The 17259-nt window shown below is 47.9% G+C and overlaps 1 protein-coding gene across 1 annotated transcript; it reads left to right on the top strand.

Annotated features, from left to right (window-relative positions):
* The first annotated feature begins 390 nt into the window (after positions 1-390).
* Positions 391-15408, top strand: ano11 (anoctamin 11). Its single transcript, XM_076026496.1, has 24 exons — positions 391-1014; positions 1900-2020; positions 2118-2311; positions 2454-2561; positions 3331-3467; positions 3558-3615; positions 3696-3806; positions 3887-4052; positions 4826-4916; positions 7242-7338; positions 7424-7567; positions 7770-7907; positions 8626-8724; positions 8808-8910; positions 9036-9147; positions 9239-9293; positions 9536-9633; positions 10284-10420; positions 10538-10743; positions 10842-10978; positions 11629-11719; positions 12825-13023; positions 14094-14135; positions 14387-15408. Coding segments are annotated over exons 1-23 (2730 nt in total). The 5' UTR covers positions 391-888; the 3' UTR covers positions 14096-14135; positions 14387-15408.
* Positions 15409-17259: the final 1851 nt, after the last annotated feature.

Below are 17259 nucleotides of genomic sequence, written 5' to 3' on the forward strand. Positions count from 1 at the left end.
CATTGCAGCTACAAGGTCAGAATGACAGAGGCACATAATGCAGCAAGAACAAGACAAACAGTTTCTTGAAAGGAACACTTGGTAGAAATAAATCAAATTTCAATGGATGAGTTCTTAAAACATCAAATGGCACTTCCAAAGAGAACCCCAATGCTTCTATTAGTATTATCATTGTTCTGCATTTTAAATAATGCAGACATTAAAAACAGATCTCCTCCTGCATCGCCCTGCGTGCCAGTGTGATGCTGCAACTCTAAAAATACATCTCAGACGGAGGAAAACTGTTTGATGCTGTGAATAATTTAAGCAACGTGCATTTCAGAAAACCAACTGGGTTAAATGTGCAAAGCAGCTTGTAAGGCTGGGGAGGAAGCACATATCCACATCAGAGGAGATATCTCACACACACACACACACACACACTACACCCTGCATAACGTGTGTGTTAATGAGGAAGCATTCACTCGCCCCAGCCTCCCTCTCCCGACTGGCTATTACATTATTTACAACACAGGGATGCTCCGCCGAGCCAGGAGTCTTCCCTCTGATGAAATGCTGCGAAGCCACCAGCCTCTCCTCGCGTGCTCGGTCCATTACGGTACTCTACTGCTCTCCATCAGGAGAGGAGGGCGGATGCAGAGGTGGAGGAGAGGGAAAGGGAGAGAGTGAGTGAGGAGACGGAGAGGAGGAGCACCGCCGACCGCTGCCAGTGCAGAGTTTAGCAGCAGACAAAAAATTCTGCACAGTGAAGGTGGAGCGTCCATCGCAGCTTTTCCCCTCTGAAGCTTCCGTCAAAAGCGTCTTCACGCGTGTATTTTATTACATTTTTGGACAGAACAGCTTTTATTTTTTGTCCCCCTCGTTGTCCTCCTCCTCCTCATCATCACCATGTTGAGGAAGAGTTCCGGGGGAGACAGGGAGGTCCTCCTGGATCTGGACTACGGTGGGAGAGAAGCGCAGACCGCCGACAGCTACGGGAGTCTCCAGAACGGGAGCTTCATCCCTCCGAGATGTGTGAGTGCTGCTTTTACTCTCCCCTAGTGCCGCAGAGGGTGTGTGTGCGTGTGTGCGTGTGTGTGTGTGTGTGTGTGTGTGTGTGTGTGTGTGTCTGTGTGTGTGTCTGTGTGTGTGCGTGTGTGTGTGTTCCATCACCAGCAGTTGAGCAAATGAGCAAATATAGAAAATAACTGCATACCCCCACAGCAGCCATATCCCTTCACACCTCGCCGACTCCTTTATGATCTTGCGGTGAACCTGATAGCCGGCGCCCTGGTTTTCTGTTTTTCTGTCTTTTGGGGCAATCCATCATGTTCTGTGCTAAGACATGACTTAAAGGTTGCATAGCGGAGCATGGTGAAATATCCAAAAAGCGCTACAGCTGTCCAGAAAACAGCATTTAGCTCTCTGTTTGCAGCCACCTGCAAAAAAAAATCAAAGGGAGTTACAACTTCCTGTAAAATCTGATGCTTTATTGGAGCCTCCACATGTTTGGATGCGGACCAAGAAGTAAGCAAGGTCGTTTCAGAGGGTGGGGCTAACACCTGGCTAAGATAAGCGTGGCCCTTTGTGACATCGCAAAGTGATGTGTTAGCACATGCTTTCAGAAAAAGTGGAGTGAAGAAGCAAAAGATGAACTTTCTCGCGTTGACCTAAATTACTGTGACATTTGTCAAGTTAATTCTATTGTAGCAGGGTCCTTTAAACTAGTAATTAATATGGGTCCCTCTTTCCTGGAAGCTTTGATAATGCTGTGTAATGACACAGATTCTTATGGTTAAAACCACCAAAAGGAAATCAAACAGGATCAAACAGCCTGTGGGCTAAAAATAGATGAGAGAAATGCCTTGGGCTGCGGCTCTCCTGTGTTGTTGCAAACCATTTAGTAACGGATGCTTTTAGGTCTCAGCGGCCGACAGAGACGTGGACGACGGCGATCACATTCACATCCAGTGCAACAAAAGGATCAACCAGTGGGCTCCGCCGCACGGAAACTACTTCAGGGACGGCAGGACCAAGATCGGTAGGCAGCGTCGTGATCCTCCGGATCAGAAGCTCAGAGGTTGTTTTTTTTTTTTTTTTTTCACCCCATCACGACATCCACCTCTTATGCGCCGTAGACTTTGTGCTGGTGTGGGAAGTTCGCTCGCGGAGGAAACGGCGCGGGGGGAAGGCGAAGGAGGACGAGGAGCAGCAGCAGCAGGCCGACGTGAAGGTGGAGAGCAGCAGGTCTGAGCGCAGGAAGGCACAGATGGCTCAGTGGAGGGAGAAGTTTGTCCAGAACCTGCAGAGCGCCGGACTGCTGATGGAAAAGGTTGCGGAGCTTCAGACGCCCAAAGCACACCCAGCACGACCATTTACTGTTGTCTCCATCGCCACTGCACACACACACACACACACACACACACACACACACGCACACACTTTCTCTCACTCTTTGTGTTGTTCCCTCGTAGGAGGAAACTTCAAATGAAAAGAAGACAATCCATTTTCTAAAGCTGAGCGCTCCGTGGGAGGTCTTGGTGTTTTATGCCGAGGAGCTTTGCGTGAGGGCGCCGCTGCAGGTTCGTCAGCCTGTCGAGTGTGTACATTTGTATGGGGCAACACGGTGGTGCAGGGGCTAACATTAGCCTCGTTCAGACTGCCAGCTAAAAATCTGATTTTTAGCCCATCCACATTTAAACCGGATGGCTTGTTTGTAGTCTGAACAGTCACAAATCACATGAGACCCGATCGGTTTTGACTGTCGGTGACGTCACTCTACGCGACGCAAGACCCAATGTGCCAGACCAGAGAGCAAGATTCCAGGTGCGGAGCTGTGACGTAATGGAGCAGACAGAAGACTGGTCAACAATGTGGCCCAGTCTGAACAGAGCCAGATCCCATTTGGACATTAGCTACATTTGCTACAGTGTGGACAGTCAGCCCTAAAAATCGGATTTGAAACGGAATCCGATTTGAATCAGATTTGCCTGCAGTCTAAACGCAGCCATTGTGACCTCACAACAAGAAGGTCATGGGTTCAATCCCAGGTCTGGGGCCTGTCTGTGTGGAGTTTGCATGTTCTCCCTGTATCTCTCCGGGGTCTCCGGCTTCCTCCCACGAATCAAAAAACACGCACGTGAGGTGAATTGGGAACTCTAAGTTGTCCGCAGGTTAGGGTTAGGTTTAGGTGTGTGTGAGACTGTGAATAGTTGTTTGTCTTTCTATGTGGCCCAGTCATAAACTGGGCCTTCACCCCAGCTGGGTTGGCTCCAGCAGACTGTCATGCGGCAACAGAAGATGGATGGACGGACATTTTTGTGTTGGTATCTGAGCTGGTCTGTGTTCCAGGCTCAGCCAAACCTGGACCTGAACACCTCTGCACAAGTTCTGAACCGCCTGTGCATCCCCAACGTCATGACCGAGTCGGTGCCAAACAGGCCGCTGGACTACTACACATGTGCCTTCCGCCAGTCCAAGATGGCCCGGTGAGCTCATCATTCTGTCACCTATGTTTTTTTGAGGGAGCACCTGGCTTGGCGATTGCCATTTTTACTCTTTCCACCTCCTCTGCACAGGTTCCTCGGATGCGACGACCACGACAGCTACTTCACCAACACGCAGCGGCACCGCATTGTGAGCAGCAGAGGTTCCCCTGCCTGTCGCTGTGCTCGCACACCCGGCAGAGGACTGACCTTCTTCTGCGTCCCCTTCAGGTGCACGAGATTCTGGCCCGCACAGTTTACGGCAGGAGGAAGAGGGCCGAGGTGGGCGTGGACAGGCTGGTCAACGAGGGCGTGTACTCAGCTGCTTTCCCACTGCACGAGGTTTGGCTGCCTGCTGGTTTCACGTGCACCTCAAGCCTTTTATTCCTTCTGAGCCGGGTTGCGTTCGTCTGCTTCCTCAGGGCCCTTTTAAGCTCCCGAAACAGCCAACCCGCCCTGATGAGCTGAACCAGAGGCAGGTGCTTCACCACTACTGGGCCCGCTGGTGCAAATGGTACAAGTATCAACCTCTGGATCACATCAGGGAGTACTTTGGAGAGAAGGTTGCCTTCTACTTTGCCTGGCTGGGTGCGTCTGAGTTATACCTTATACTTACACTTATATTTGACTCTGAAACTGTAACCTAATAAAGTATTTAAATGCCGATTTTGAAGACTATCATATGAAATTTTAAACAGCACTAGCAAAAACATTTGCAGCAATTTGCAAATGCAATTTGCAGCATCGTTTTTGCCTTTTTGGAGATGGAGCTGATGTGCAAAATGTTGGTTGGAAATAGTTTCGGCCAGTGAGATCTAAACGTACAACCAGTCGAGCTGCATTTAATTCAGAATATGACAGTTTGTATTGGTCTTAGATTGGCGTTCCTTGTGGCCAGCTGACCTACAATAATAACTGCATCTTAAGGTCTTTGTCATTCATTTTCTCTGGCATTTTATCAGAAAAATGTTTCTGTTCTTTGTATTCTAGCAAAACCCCGGCAGTTGTATTGTACTTCCGAGACAAACCGGCTGCTGTATTTCCATTCTTATAACTTTCCGTATAATATTTAAAGCTTCTACTGGGCCGGAATCCAGTCTGGCACATTTATCAGCTCAAACTCCATCCACTGCACTGAGAGTATCATGTTGTCACAGTTCAGGAGGAGAAAAAAAGGGGGGAAATTGTAATTGACTCTCGATAAGTAAAACCCATTAAGTCTGTCGTGCATCAGTTTCTCTCAGCAAAATCCTCCCTGAAAAAAAATTAGAGACAGAAAAACCATCATCTCATCATTGAGCCTTGATCTCGGCGCTCATTCCTCTGCAGCAGCACTGACGGAGCTCTGTGTGTCCGCGCAGGTTTCTACACAGCCTGGCTGCTGCCGGCGGCGGCGGTGGGAACGGTGGTCTTCGTGTCGGGAGTCATGTCCATGGGGACCAACGCGCCAGCGTGAGTCCTCAAAGTGCGCGCCAAGCACGAGACGCACGATGGGCACATGTAGGATAAATCGACAGATAACAGTAAAAGATAAAGAGGCAACGTAAGAATGTCATAATTAGGAGTGGTGGATATGTATACATATCGTTAGCCTAATAGCAGAAGTCATATTTGAATGTTTTCAGAAAACAAGAAAAAACACATTTTTTAACAAGCACATTGGTATTTTTTTCAGATATCACAATTTGGCCAACAAATGACTTTTTTAGCAATTATGCTATTAGGCTAACGATATGTACATACATACATTTTTTTTTTTTCAAGTAACAGTGATGCTGCTCATCAGATCACAGTCGCATGACGGTCAAATACCACAATGTCTCCAGTAAAAATAAAGTCACACACACACACACACACACACACACACACACACACACACACAGTTTTAGACATAAACTGCTGACTGATTCACTGACTCATTGTGTTGTAACTCCCTCATACCTCTGTAATGTTTTATCATAAAATAAACACGATGTGGTGCAACCATTCCTTACCAATCGCCAACCACTGGGTGCGGCGGCACACTGGAAAAGAAGTCAGACTTCGGGGGCCTTTTTCGTCCAGAAAAGATTGATTTCGAGTTTGTGCGCTCAGTTTGGCTCTTATTTACCGTGAGAAGGCTTTGTCTTTTCTCGCGCATCGATTTCGCTCCCTCTAGCAAAACGGTTAAAAAGGTTAAATAGTTTATTGGAAGGAGGCCTCCTCCTGAAAGAAAAAAAAACCTCACCACAGCACGGCAGTAATTTTGGTTCTGTCGTGTCCGTGCGGCGTCTTCTCCCCCACAGACAAATGCTGGCAGACGCATCTGCTATTCTGCTGTTGCCACAAAACAAACCACTGTGCCCAATTGGCTGCTCTGACTCCTTAAAGGAAAGCCAATAAACGTATCGTCTGAAGTGCTCGATTGGACAGGTTCAAACAAGGTAGAGGCAGAAAAGTGCAACCGTGCTCTCAAATTGGCCTCTGGATGACATTGAAGGAGTTGCAGCTCAACGTTCAGCTTATCAGACAGTTTTTGCTTTTGCCAGCAGACTTTGCTTTTGCAGTTTGCTTTTTGCCTCAAAACATATAGAACGTCATAACAGCTCACACCCACTGGTTTCAGCGGTTGCAGCGTCGTAGTCCCTGCGAAGGTGTAAATGTTTGCAGGCAATTACAGTAGGGATTAGATAAGACCAGCAGCGTGTTGAAGGAGCTGTAGTGTAAAGTGAATATACCATGTTGGAACTTCAGGATAAGCAACAATTGCTACACGATGAATCAGTGGCAGAGTGGCAGTAGTGCCCTCTGGGTGTGTGTTTTTCTTCTGCTCTCTATGATTTGGCTGCATGATCATGTTGATGCACGTGATTCTCCTCTCCCTCCGTGCCGCAAACATGTGTCACTCCCCAAAAGCCTGACACTGTCAGCTAACAACAAATAGCAGCAAACAGGTGCAGTTGTTAATATGCTGCTAATGTTAGCCTGCTAGCATAGCTGGCTAAATTGTAGTCCGGATTCCGGCTGCTGGGGGCCTGCGGGAGCCGGTTTGTTTTTGTCTACATGCAGAGCAAGACTTCGACACCTGGTGAAACATTGCACTTGGATTTGACTTGAATTTCTTTCTCCTGCCTTTGAACCGTAGAAGAATTCGCCTCCAAATCTGCAACTGGTGCTGAACGGCACTGCTTGATGCTAATGGCTAACATAGCCTGCTGGCTAGCAGTAGCCGGAACTGTAGGAATTTACAGGAAAACTTTGTATTAATATCCCCCTCAGTCCTCCCTTACAAGCAGCAACTCGAGCCCTCTGTGTTTTGGATCCTGTCTTGTCTGTGACAGTGGACACTCGCTGCCGTAGAGTACGAGAGCAGAGAGGCGGCAGGATGCAAGACGGGTCAATATCTCAGGGAGGCAAACTACTGAATGTCTCAGATTCACGAGCCTCATTAGACCACACTGGAGATCCAGGACATTGATTGGAGGAGAACAGATGGGAAGCATTCTGGCGGCGGTGGCGGTGGCGGCGGCGATGAACGGGGTCTCAAGTGATAATGGCCAATTAGTGCACAATAATCTCGGCGTTCCATAAGTAAGAAGGGTAGATGTTTTCCAGAGAAATGCAGACTTGATTTTATAAGCGGAACTCTGGCGCTGGTTATGGTCTACTCAGCTGGGACAAGATTAGAGAAACTTTCTGTCTGAAAAGACGACAATTTTTTAAATTCATCATTAGAAGAACTCGAGTTGAGAATCAGAATGGAAAGACATATTCCCACTCATCCGTGTCTGTCTGCAGCAAAGAGATCTGCAACAGCGGAGGAACTTACCTGATGTGCCCCCTCTGCAACACGTGCAAGGCCTGGAACATGTCGGAGATCTGCACCATGGCCAAGGTAAACCCACCCTCAGCCGCTACGACACCTGCAACCAGCACGCGGAGAGCTCAGCTAGGTCTTCTCGACCCCTCCCTGCGGGCAGATGGGCTACCTGTTCGACCACCCGGGCACCGTCTTCTTCAGCGTCTTCATGTCCTTCTGGGCCGTCACCTTCCTGGAGTACTGGAAGAGGAAGATGGCCACGCTGGCTCACCACTGGGACTGCATGGACTTCCATGAAGAAGAGGTCTCACACTCCAGTTCCTGTCGGTCCATTTAGCAGTTTGTTATGACACACACTCTTGAGCACGTTTTTATTTTTGATTTGATTCTTGATTTTCTTTGCAGAGGTTGATTGAACGCTTAGCACTTTCACTTCACGTTCATTTTGTTTGTGTCCACGTGGTGTAGAACCAAGTGTGTTTTGTGGATGTGCCCCCACCCACCAGGAGCGTCCACGGCCGGAGTTCACAGCCATGGCCCCCACCATGAAGCCGAACCCGGTGACCGGGGTCAAAGAGCCCTACTTCCCGGAGAAGACCCGGCTGTCCCGCATGATGACTGGCTCCATGGTCATCATCATGATGGTGAGGCGCCCCGTGAAAAAGGGCTTCAGCTTCAGCAGCTTCAGTATGGTCGCCCGGCAGGAGGGGTTGTGAGTTCGATTCCCGCGGGTTCTACCTGTGTCTGTGTGGCTTCTCCTCAGGTACTCTGAAGATCTAATTTGATAGAATAGATTAGGATTGGACATGTATTTTGTGTGTTGTCATTCCTAACGTGCTTATTGAAAGGGTTGTGAGGTCTTTTGCTGCCTCGCTTGTTCCTGCACCAGCAGCTGAGGCCCTTTTTCCTCCAGGGCTCCTGCCCAGCGGAAAGATACATTAAAATAATCTAATTTATCCAACCGCCGTAGGCTCAGTCTCGGCATCAACTCATGTTTGGTTCTGGAAAAATACTCCATCCGTCATTCTCTTTACGGAGACGAACGGAGGTGGCATCCCTGTGGCACCAGTGCGCAGAGGCTTTAAAAGCCTGTGGGTCTAAATAAAAAGAAAAAAAAGAAAGAAAAAGGAGCCGAAGAAGCTGTATTTTGTTTCAGCGGTGGGAAAAGAATCAGTCTACTCACGAGCGGCGGTGTAGAAACTTGGCCGCGCTCCATCTGGCTGTGCTGCGCGCAACAACGTGGGTGTGAAACAGGAATAAATTAACGTTTTCTTTCTCCTTCTAAAACGCTGTGTGCTGAAAGTCCCTCCCCTCCCAACCCCCCCACCACCCCAACACTGACTGCTGCCTCCTCTGCCTCAGCTGTGCGTGGTGATGATCTTCCTGGTGACTGTGGTCATGTGCCGCGGCATCATCAGCGTGATGATGTTTCACACCGGCAGCCCCGTCCTGCGCACAGAGGTAAAAAAAATAAATAAAAAAACAACACAGAGAAAGACACGCTAGCGCTATGCACGCTCAACAACTGGTGCATGTGACCTCAGGCCGGGACCATCGCCAACGTCTCCAGCAGCATTGTGAACCTGGGACTCATCCTGCTGATGGGCCGGGTTTACACCGCGCTGGCCGAGCAGCTCACAAAGTGGGGTAAGAGTCGGCGCCGCCCTCACACGTCTCCCCGACGTCACTGCTGCCCAGCAGCGCCGCAAACAAATCACATTATTGAATGACACATGGTGATCAACCCGACTGGACACTGTTCTGTTCCGCAGAGATGCACCGCACACAGACGCAGTACGACAACGCCTTCATCTTCAAAGTCTTCATCTTCCAGTTCGTCAACTTCTACTCGTCGCCCTTCTACGTGGCGTTCTTCAAAGGGAGGTGAGGCGTCAGTGCCGCTGAAATCATTAGCGTGTCACAATGAAGGAAATACTCAGTTTTCAGATTGCTTCCCCCTCTGCTCCCGAATCAGATTTGTGGGCTACCCGACCAACTATGGCACCTTGTTTGGGATGAGAAATGAAGACGTGAGTTAATATTTAACCTGTTTCAATGGCATTGCTTGTTTTATTTCTGTTTTTTTATTATTATAGTACTTTGAGACTTTTCAAAGGCAAAGTGCATCATAAATAAAACAAAATATTGTTCTCCTTATTATTGCCATTGTTGTTCATCTGCAGCAAAATGCAGAAAACAAAAGTTTTCTGCACTAAGTTTTCCACTAAGTTTTATGTCTGTGTGTTTGTGTCTGTGTCTGTGTGTGGCGCAGTGCGGTCCCGGCGGCTGCCTCATTGAACTGGCCCAGCAGCTCTTCATCATCATGGTGGGAAAACAGCTCATCAACAACATCCAGGAGTTTGTTCTACCGTACGTTTCCTGTTTTGTTCTGGGCGGGAGGGTCCATAAAAAAAGCACCTTGCTTCAAGTTTGCTGTCACCTTGTTTGGGAAGTTAACCTCTCACAAGGAAGTTAACCTGTCATGCTGTGTTGTTTGAATCTAGAAACAAATGAATTCGTACACCATGAATGAAAATGAAGACCAATACAGTCTAAATACAACAGTAGGATTAAAATGGAAAGATAATATGTGAGTGAATCACGCTGCAACGGACTGTGGTTGTGTTTGGTGCAGTGAAGCTCATTACCGAGCCTCCGCAGCATTGGCACAGTGTGTGTGTATGTGTGTGTGTGTGTGTGTGTGTGTGTGTGTGTGTGTGTGCGTGTGTCGTCTAGACGCACACACACACACACACACACACACACACACAGCCGACCAGACAACAAAGCAGAGAGACGCCCCTGAGGGCTTCTTGTAGTTTTGGGACAATTAGCGGTGCTGCAGTGCGGCAGTTTCCATCACGTTTACCTTCTGTTTGAGAGACACATTTAGAGGAAAGGGGAAAGTGAGTGACCGGTCTGGTCCATAGAACTCCTTGTTGTGCCGTGTTGTCTTGGGTTTCACACTGCAGTTCCCAAACTGCGATTGTGTTTTAATTGCTGGTGTGTCTCTCTGACAGCAAAGTGAAGGCCTGGCAGCAGAAGAGAACTGTGTCCAAAGTGCTGGGGAGCAAGGCGTCCCATGAGCCTCGGCGGTGGGAGCGGGACTACCAGCTGGTGGAGTGTGAAGGCCTGTTTGAGGAGTACCTGGAGATGGGCAAGTTCCTCCCTCTGCGTCGAAACAATCGTCTGAGAGAAAGATGACACGCATGGCGAAATGGAAAATCACGATGGAAGTTTCAGTCGGTCGGCTGCATCTTTTTTTGCGCTGCAGTGCTCCAGTTCGGCTTCATCACCATCTTTGTGGCGGCGTTCCCCCTGGCGCCGCTCTTCGCCCTCCTCAACAACTGGGCCGAGATCCGCCTGGACGCGCACAAGTTTGTGTGCGAGTACCGCCGGCCGGTGGCCGAGCGCGCCCAGAACATCGGCGTGTGGTTCAACATCCTGGAGGCCCTGTCGCACCTGTCCGTCATCGCCAACGTGAGTCGGGCTTGCAGGCCGATCTGGGCTGCTTGACCCCTGCTTGACCCCTGCACGACCCCTGCTTGACTCCTCCTTTCTCCCTCCGACGTCCGCAGGCTTTCCTCATCGCCTTCACCTCGGATTTCCTGCCTCGCCTGCTCTACCAGTACAAGTATGACAACGATCTCCACGGATACGTCAACTTCACCCTGGCGTACGCCCCTCTGAACTACACCGAGTACCCCATGTGCAGGTACGCAGTCTGCTAAAGTGAAATTGACCATTTAGTCTTTATGCAGTTTCTTACCAGTAATTTCCTTTAAAACAAGTTTTGATTCCAGATTCCATTGGTGCAACTTTGCATGTCCACAAAAGAGAATTATTAGCCCTCTGTTTGCAGGCGTATGCATTAATGTTCATTTTAGCCTGACTTTACCTTCTCAGACCGTTGTATTTTATTCCAGACCCAAATGGAAGAGCCTCCCAACGTTAGTTATTCAAAAAACACTCTTGAGATCTTCAGAGTGGAGCAAACTTAGCCCTCTGTTTATAGCTAAAACGCATGCATTCAGTTTCCTGCTAAAACTGATGGACCTTCCACATGTTTGGAAAAAGCAAACGCCATCGTGGGGGCCTGGGAGAATAATCACTGATGCCTTGTACCCTATGTGACCTCACAAATGGCCAATCCCCATAACCTTCGAAAGAATGCAGCAGCAACATTAGTAGGATGAAGTTTCCTCATTCCTGGGTGGTTTGGCCGACAGGCTGCAGACACGTATAAAAAACACTGGGAAAAATGTAAATAATCACATCACAAAATTGTCTTGTGCGGACAGAATTTTTTTTTGAAGGAGATGCACGTCAGCCAACTCTGCTGGGCCTCTGTGTTTTATTTGCTAGATATAAAGCCTTCAGGGACAACAGTGGAAACTACTCACTCTTCTACTGGGAGCTCCTCGCCGTCAGACTGGGTTTCATCATCGCCTTTGAGGTACAGCGAGCCGCTCAAACATTTTCTGTTTGACTGTGAGTGCTGTTTTATTGCAAACCTTGACTGTGCAAGTTTTACAGTGCTAGAACTCTGTGGAAAAAAAAAACCAAAAGTGGCCGTTCAGAGTCCCAAACAAACAGTGTGAGATGATTTTTCTTCTTCAGACGTCTTGTCGGGAAACTACCTGCAGTTATAATGTCTCCTGTGAAAGCTAATGCAGTAGTCAGCAAGTCCCGCCCCTTCCTCCTGGTCCTTGCTGAGAGCGATGCCGGTTGTGAAATGATCCTCGGCTGACTCACTCTGAGGGCCGTCACCCATATCATAACATTTTTATTGGCTTGTTCCAGCAACCCTGTCTGGACACACTTTGACTCATGAGTGCGATCGTCTTTCAGCTCTCCCCAAAATGATAACAACAACAAACCCTTTATTGAAAGCTGTCAGGGCCACACTCACTGTCTGGCTTGGAGGGCTCCTTGTCTAAACACTGTGTGTGACATGATGCCAAAATATCTGAATGGCATTACCTTTCAAATGTGCCTTTATTTTCAAGTTTGAAGGACAAAAATTGCCAAAGAAGAAAAAGAATAATATTTGAATTACTACCACTACTGCTTATTTAGATTAATGCGCTCTGAAGTTCACTGGAGGAATGTCGTAATGAGTGGGGGGGAAGAAAATTGATGTTTCATCAACTCTCCGCAGACAGAGCCACTCATCATGTTACGCAACTGAAAATATCAGATTGAAAAGTGCAGGTGAATTTTGATTGTCTAAGTATTTCTTTTTCGCTCAATAAATCATAAATCTCACCGCTGACTTCACGACGCAGGGCTGAGGAGCGACCTGTTTTCCCAGATAGAGAGGCTAACTATTGTTAGCAATCGCACAAATGAACAACTTGCTTTGTCAAAAATCCCAAAATACTTTGCATTGAGAAAGACATCATGGAACGCTCCCACACAAGAACTCTACATGGTTAATTATTTTTTAATTAGACCCAGCGACACTGCATCCAGAGCGAGTGTGACACCTGCAGGCCGAGAGGAATTAATTCTCTCCAATCTAACGAGGAGATTCCTCTTCTTCCCCCTGTCTTCTGCAGCATGTGGTGTTCTTCGTGCTGCGAGCCATTGATTGGATCGTTCCCGACGTCCCGGAGTCCCTGGAGCTGAAGATCAAGAGGGAGCGCTACCTGGCCAAGCAGGCCATGGCCGAGAACCAGGAGGCGCTGTTGGCCAGCGGAGGCCGAGGGGCCGCTGCCGCCACCGCCGCCACGTCGGTCACCTCTAGCCCAGGTCAGTGTCTTCAATCAAAGTCTGCAATGGGAGCCAACACAGTGGTTTATTAATAGGTTACTCTGGAGTTAATCAATATCTAGGATTGGATGCGCACCAAGACTAGAAGTACCTTGATATGCGAGGTTGGAAAAGAAACAGGGCTTTGCATGAACATTTAGGCCTGATTGCAGTGATATTTGTATATTCTTCCATCATAAATGTCCATGCATTTGGGTGAAATCATGCTAAATCTTTTAATAATTATACCAGCACAGCCAGGTAAGAATTCCCTCTTTGTTGCTGCATAAATAAAGACAATGTGTCTCCCATACTTGTGGTTTCCAAGTTATGACTGTCAAGACTTTTTTAAGAATAATATGCATGTGTTCCACTACAGCATTTAAGCACTTAAGCCAATACTGTCATGAATAAAGCTAATCACAGAAGATAAAAAAGGCACATATTGGCAGTAATTAACTCTACATAACTTGAACTTTTGCCATATCAGAAGGTCACTGCCACTTTGTCACCCCAGAACATATTTCTTGAGTTGATCCTGCCTCGAAGCATTTCTCCCCAAAAAAAATTTCAACATGAGTTTGGACTTGCATACAGCTGCCTCTTCCCTTCGCCATCGCCGAGAGGAATCGCAGCTTTACGGGAAGCTGAAGTGTTACACTAGCAGAGTTTACTTGTAAAGTGGAGTGTTGAGAGTGTCCCTGCATGACACACATACACACTCACACAGACGTATCCGCGAAGCAGTCTGTGAAGTAACTGTGGTCTTGTCTGTCTGTGGCCGCACACAAGCGGGTCATTACAGGTGATGTATGTGGCATCTGAGAAGCTTAATTACATCCGTGCACCTCGTGGCCCGACACCGTCTGTGGGCGAGTCCTTCAAACACTGGATGCCTCGCCGTCTGACACTCTGACAGCAGAGAAATTCCGCTGTAACCAGAGACGATGGCGTGGAGCCACAGAGGAGCAGTGCACGAGCTGAAGAGTCGTTTTGTGAAAAAAACAAAACAAGTGTTGAGTTTCTGTGTCCAGTCGTTCTGATCCAGGCTCTCACTGTGTGTGTGTCTTCTGCAGAGAATGTAGCCGGAGAGCATGTGAGGAGTTAGAACACGGCATGTGAGTATTCTACGAAATTTAAACCAAAAATACTGTATAGATTGACAAAAAAAACAACACGATTGAGTATGTGAGAAATGAATGTGCACCTCAGTGGTTAGAGCAGCACACTAGTCAGTGAAGTCCCACTGATTAATACGGTGCCTCTTTCATCTGCGCCGCCGCATTTTATCTTCTTAATCGACTTTTTCACGACTTTTCTGACTGTCTTTTGTGTCTGCCTGTCCCGTTTCTTCTGCTGCCAAACCAAGCAGGGCGGTGAGCATCACGCCCTTTGGAAACAAAACTTGGGAGGAGGAGGAACTCGGCCGAAGAACAAAAGACGATTCTGAACCTCCGGCAACACCCTTTTTTGTCAAGTGACGTCTTTGCACAAGGAATTTTATTTATTTATCTATTTATTTGTTTTCGCGAGAGCGAAGAGAAGCACAGCTCAGCCAGGCTGATGCACAGGAACTCTGATGGATCCGTCGACACAAACAGGATCTGGAACTTGAAACTGGAACCTGCTGGACCTTTTGTCTTGAGGCGTAGCGGAGCCACAAGATGCACAACGAAAACACACAGAGACACGGACAGTCAGTGCAGGAGACTCGGATGAGGCTGCCTCTCACACCTGCTTCAAAGCTCCAAATAAAACTATGATTCTGAGCTCTCTTTGGTCTGGCTTGTTCAGGGTGTGTGTGTGTGAGTGTGTGCGTGCGTGCGTGCGTTCAGAAATGCAAAAAGCGGAGCCCAAAAGACTCACAAAAGTCTCTTTACGGCCTGCCGAAGCATCGCTGACCCTCAGAGGTTTGGCCTCGCCTCCCTCTGGCAGCGACGTCGACTCCGGCGGTAGTCTGTGACATCACCACCGGGTGTGGTCTCAGCCAGAGCGTGCGCACATGTCAGCCCAGACGACCACACCCAGCAAGGGAGACCGATGTGGTCGGAGGTGAAATCTTCTCCGTGAGACAGAAAATTACAAGTTTCCATTGAGTTTCTCTGTGTTGTCACAAAAAGATCAAATTGTAAGAAAACAGGAAAAGTGATAATTCTACATCCTACATGATAAGTTTAGGCTGAGGTCACACTGAAGACATCATCTGAGTAATAGTAATGTTGCCGTGTTCAATCAGCAGCTTTACTTTGTATCAACATTTTCTGTCCTCTCATGACTCTGGATACTAAAATATGTCCCAGCCGAAGGCGAGTAAAGGATCCCATTGCACAGTTTGGTAAAGAATACTTTTAATTTGAGTGTTGAGTGATAATAAAGCTCCCTTCAACCTTTTGTTTTCATTTGTTTCTGCCTTGTCTGACTCATGATTTCCTCTTTCTTTTCTTTTCTTTTTAATTATTTTTTTTTTTCCTACGTCCATTAACTTCAGGTAACGTGCTCTTGTGCCTTCTCCACCTGTCTGATTGTCTTTTTCCCACCATGATTGTTCCCACCTGTCCCCCGTTAATTGTTGTGTATATAACCTGTGTTTTCCTTTGTCTTGGTCCAGTTAGGCTTGTGTTCCATGTCAGACAGCCAGACTACCAGCACACTGATCCAGGTCAGTATTCTTTTGCTGACAGAGTGCGCATTTATTTTGGTCACAAAATGTTCAAAAAGCTGTTAGGCTAAAAATAAATAAAAAAAATCTACAAAAAGAAAATGTGGAGGAAGAAGAACAGAAAATAGCTTGCAGGAAGTGCAAGTACAGGCTAAGGTTAGTAGTGTTAGTGGGCAACAGCGTCACAGTGTCTAGTTGTGCATTAACAGAAAAGTTTACGATTCCAGAGAATGCTGAGCCAACACGGATGTTGTAGTCATGCTCTGCAGGTAGAAAGAAAAACAAACCGACTCCCTGCAGGTCCTCGGGGAGCCTCCGGTACAACAAACAACAAAAAATAAAAAACCCAAGCTGAGCTAACGAGGGTACGGCGCGACCGGCGTCTCAAGTGGCTGTGCTGTTTTGTTCCTCCTGTAAATGACTGTTTTAGGCTGCTGGGTTATCAGTAGCATCTCGCTGCAATTGTTTAATTGACAGCGTTGGGAGCTGGAGAAGGATGAGGGAGGGGAGAGAGCTTCAGGGGTGGAAGAGGGTGATGGGACAACAAGCCCAGTTGGTATACACTCCTCCAACACACCGGTGGTCTGGTGTAATGACTGTTATAATCACCTGCAAACATCGACACCCTCTCCAGTAGCAGTAGCAGCAGTAGCAGGAGCCCACAGCCGGTGTTTACCAAGCAGAGGCTTCTGTTCTGTGTCACTTAATGCAGAGCGACTCACTCTGTGATATTTGGACTTGGTGAGACGTCAACGGGGGTGGAGAGAGAGAGAGAGAGGAGAGAGAGAGACACGGCCCTGACAGAGCTGCAGGGGAGGAACTTTAATCTCATCCATCTCACCCCACTCGCCTCTTCTCCTCTGGCTCGTGCGTCCCTCCCTCTGAAAGTGACATAACAGCCCCTCTGACGGATGGAGAGGAGGCTGATTTATTGGCGGTCAGCAGCAGGCAGGTGTTCACCGATGATTTCTCTCTTCCTCCCTCTCCTCCCCTCACAAACTCCACCGCCAGCCGTGGCCTCGGGCAGCTCCTGACTTTTTATTTCCTCCTCCTCCTCTTTCTCTACCCCCTCCTCCTCCTGAGCCCCTTCCTCACAGCTCCCCTCCCTTCCACTCTCACTTTGTCCTTCGCCTCACTCCTGCGATCCTTCCACGTACATGCGTTAGTTATTTTCCTAGCGAATCCCCTCCCACCATTTGCTCTCCGCTCGCCGCATTCATCTTCCCATTGTTGTGATTGCAGAGAGTCTCTGTCCTGGCCTGCAGCTGGAGAGAGTCGCTGCAAGTCAGCCGGCGCAGGTATGCGATTTGGACACCGACTGCTGGAGCGAGAAGAAAGGTGACAAGCAATTATCTTCAGAAACGTTGTCTAATTATTATTTTTGAGATTCTGAAAACGGTTGGAAATGCGGCGTAAATCAGCGCAGTTGCCTCTGAAGTTGATGTTGTCACTAAAAACAGTTTTGTTTTTTTGTTTTTTTGCTGATGCGCCGTTTCGCACAAGATCTATTAAACATGCAATTAATCCATTAATTATTTAAAGTGGTGTCTGGTGTAAAAGTGCCTCAGTGTTGAAAAGTCTTG

The sequence above is a fragment of the Nelusetta ayraudi genome, unplaced genomic scaffold, assembly GCF_046127955.1.
Source record: "Nelusetta ayraudi isolate G7.1 ecotype Tasmania unplaced genomic scaffold, CSIRO-AGI_Nayr_v1 ptg000019l, whole genome shotgun sequence".
NCBI lineage: Eukaryota > Metazoa > Chordata > Actinopteri > Tetraodontiformes > Monacanthidae > Nelusetta > Nelusetta ayraudi.